General features: G+C 35.1%; 1 protein-coding gene across 1 annotated transcript in view; it reads left to right on the top strand.

Annotated features, from left to right (window-relative positions):
• The window catches only part of b4galt4 (UDP-Gal:betaGlcNAc beta 1,4- galactosyltransferase, polypeptide 4), a 6,939-nt gene extending 3,897 nt beyond the window's left edge, over positions 1-3,042 (top strand). Inside the window, exons 4-7 of the mRNA XM_014020630.1 lie at positions 485-672; positions 796-918; positions 999-1,103; positions 2,638-3,042. Coding sequence (XP_013876084.1) covers positions 485-672; positions 796-918; positions 999-1,103; positions 2,638-2,773 — 552 coding nt within the window. The 3' untranslated portion in view covers positions 2,774-3,042. The remainder of the gene's footprint in view (positions 1-484; positions 673-795; positions 919-998; positions 1,104-2,637) is intronic.
• The last annotated feature ends 44 nt before the right edge of the window (positions 3,043-3,086 follow it).

Genomic DNA, 3,086 nt, shown 5'->3' with positions numbered 1-3,086 from the left:
GTTTTCTTATTTCAAGAATCTTACCAAGTAAAATATTCTTACTCCACTGGCAGAAATGTTTGACTTAATGTGAGTCAAATTTTCAGGCTAACAAGACAAATAATCTTACACATTCTGAAAACAAGGTTATTATTCTTACACATTCAGTTCTTGTTTAGTAAATCAGTCTCAAAACAAGATCAAAAAGACTTTTTGACTGTATATAAGGTTTTAAAACTTGGTTAGATGGATAGTTTTTACAGTGTAAGTAAAGAATAAGGAAAACTGATTTGTTTGTATTCCTGCCAGTATCAAACTTTATAATACTATAATAAATACTATTATTTAGTGCTATAACTACAGGTTTTAATGTGAGCCATTCATTAATAAGAATACAAGTTTATGCTATCATTTGTGTCACTTTGGGTCCMAAACTTACAGTGAGCTTTAAACAAYGCCGTCTCAACAGCAAGCAWATTGTTTGTTGTGTGTTTTCTGTTGTTAGGCTGGTGAAGCCATTTTTAATCGAGCAAAGTTGCTGAATATTGGGTATCTGGAGGCACTGAAGGACTTCAGCTGGGACTGTTTCATCTTCCACGATGTAGACCTGGTTCCTGAAAATGATCACAATTTATACACCTGCGACAAGCAGCCCAAACACATGGTGGTTGGCCGAAATGTCACGGGATACAAGTAGGTTATATTTTAATTTACCCACAAATAAATGACAGCATTTTTCATGTTAAAACCATATAGATCTGTTATATCTTTTGAGTAAATAACTTATATTTCTTAATTAATGTTTTTTCTCCACAGGCTGCGTTACAAAGGCTACTTTGGTGGAGTCACTGCTCTGACCAGAGACCAGTTTCTTCTAGTCAACGGATTCTCAAACAACTACTGGGGTTGGGGTGGGGAAGATGATGACCTTCGCATCAGGTAAGACGCACTGTGTCAGATTATTCTACACAGTTATGATGCACAATATTTACTCATTCCTTTGAACGTGTGCCTGACAGGGTCGAGCTACAGAAAATGAAGATCCTGCGACCGCCTGCAGTCATTGCACGCTACACCATGGTGTTTCACAAACGGGACAGTGGCAATCAGATAAACATAAACAGGTCAGTATTTTGTTTTTGAGTCTAAAATATGGATATAGAAGGAGGTTTTTTAAAGCTCATCTGCTACTAAATAGGACTATAAATTAAAAATAAACTGACCTGCATATAGCAAGAATGTAATCTTATTGARTAATTCTCTGGAAATGTTCAGATATTTTGAAGTGGGGATGTAAACATGTTACCTGTGGTAGATGGCTCTTTCAATGGCTCCAGTTTGAAGAATAAAAGTTTAACTCTGACCTGTTCATGAGCAAATAACGTTTTTGAGCTGAACTAAGATCAATTAGTTGCTTATGGTCTTAAAACGACACCAGTGGGGAAACAAAAAATTCATAGGAGTTCATGCTAAGATTATTTATTGACCTTTATACCACCAGTTTTGCATAACACAGTGCCTGTCAGAAATATTCTCTCTAGGGGTGACACTGGAAGAGCTACAGCTAGACGCTGCTGTTGCTGCTTGCACCCGAAAATAAGTTCAAATCCCCGTAAAAGTGGGGAGAAAAAAAATGAGCAAGGCCTTATTTTTAACTGTTTTGTTGAACAAATGGGAAGTTGTTTCAACTAAAAAAATAAACAAGTAAAGCCTGATTAGCTAAATTAACAGCCTTATGTTTATGTGCTTAATAGCTAAATTATAATAATTACTTAAACGCTGAGGAAAACTGAAGTTCTCTTTTTAAAACCCATATAAATAGATATTTTTTAAATCATATTTTTACATGTTTTAGCTTGTTAGTGTTTTTCAAAGCACCCATTGGGCGGCCACCAGGGGGTGCTGGGGAGGCTCAGAAAGCTTCAGAATATGCAAAAGTAAAAAAAAAAAAAAGTTAAATCTAATAAATGTTTTGAATCATTATAATTAAATCAAATCTGTTTTTCAGTCATTTTAAATTAGAATTTAGAGTAATGTATTTTTATATTGGCAATGACAGACATTAAGCCCAGGTTTGGTAAACTGTGTAGGAGGAGCCACCAAGTTCGTTCCTCCCACTAGTGTAGCCTGTTTGTCATTTCCGCACAAACACACACATCCTTGTACTTGTATCAAACTGATGAGTTTTTTTTGTAACTGTATTTATGCCTAACCCAGACATTTTCCCTAATTCTAACAATTACTAGTCTATTCCTAACCCTAACCTGAACCAAAACCCGATTCACACCAAACCTCTAAATTAGTAGAGCGCAGTAGATTTGCAAAGAAGAAAAAAAAGTGAGGACTAGGAAAATGTCCTTACTTTGTTGTTTWAAAACAAATGGCCGTCCTCTCTCTGTAGCAGAAACAAGTACGCACAAATTTTGAAACATGTAGTTATTAAAAATCTAATGCTAAACAAATGTAATAATTACTGAATAGTGAATAAAACATTGTAAAGGTATATGTTTATTTACATATTTTGTAGCAATGTTTGGGGGTTTGCAAGGGTGGTCCCCAGCCAGAAGCTAATGTGGCTTGGGGGTTAAAAGCTTGTGAACCCCTGTATTAGAAGATATTTTAAACGTGTGTTTAACTTTCCTATCAATTTTTTCTCAGGATGGCGTTATTAGSAAAAACGTCACACGTGTGGAAGAAGGACGGACTCAGCAGCTGCTCTTATAAGACTCTGTCAGTCAACAGGTTGCCTCTGTACGTGAACATCACTGTGGATCTTGGTAAACCACAGAGCTGAGAGTTATGAATAATAAAAAACTCTCTTACTTTTATATTTGATGAAGTCTAGGCCACTGAGTTCAAAAGAACTACTACAAGAAGTCATATCAATGTAAATGAACACTGGTACAATGACTTTCCAGTTATTTAATACATTTTTTGCATATCAAGCTACATTTATGACCTGAAATTATTATTTACAGAAGAAAATAAGATGTATTTGTTTCTGCAAAGAATGTTTCAGTTGAATGTCCCTCCAAGAATTTTGCTAAAAGACACTGAACAATTCACACATCTTATTTTTTTCTTATATAATGTACACATACAAACAA

Source organism: Austrofundulus limnaeus, unplaced genomic scaffold (genome assembly GCF_001266775.1).
Source record: "Austrofundulus limnaeus strain Quisiro unplaced genomic scaffold, Austrofundulus_limnaeus-1.0 Scaffold261, whole genome shotgun sequence".
In the NCBI taxonomy this organism is placed as follows: domain Eukaryota; kingdom Metazoa; phylum Chordata; class Actinopteri; order Cyprinodontiformes; family Rivulidae; genus Austrofundulus; species Austrofundulus limnaeus.
This window is presented reverse-complemented; position numbering and strand designations above follow the sequence as displayed.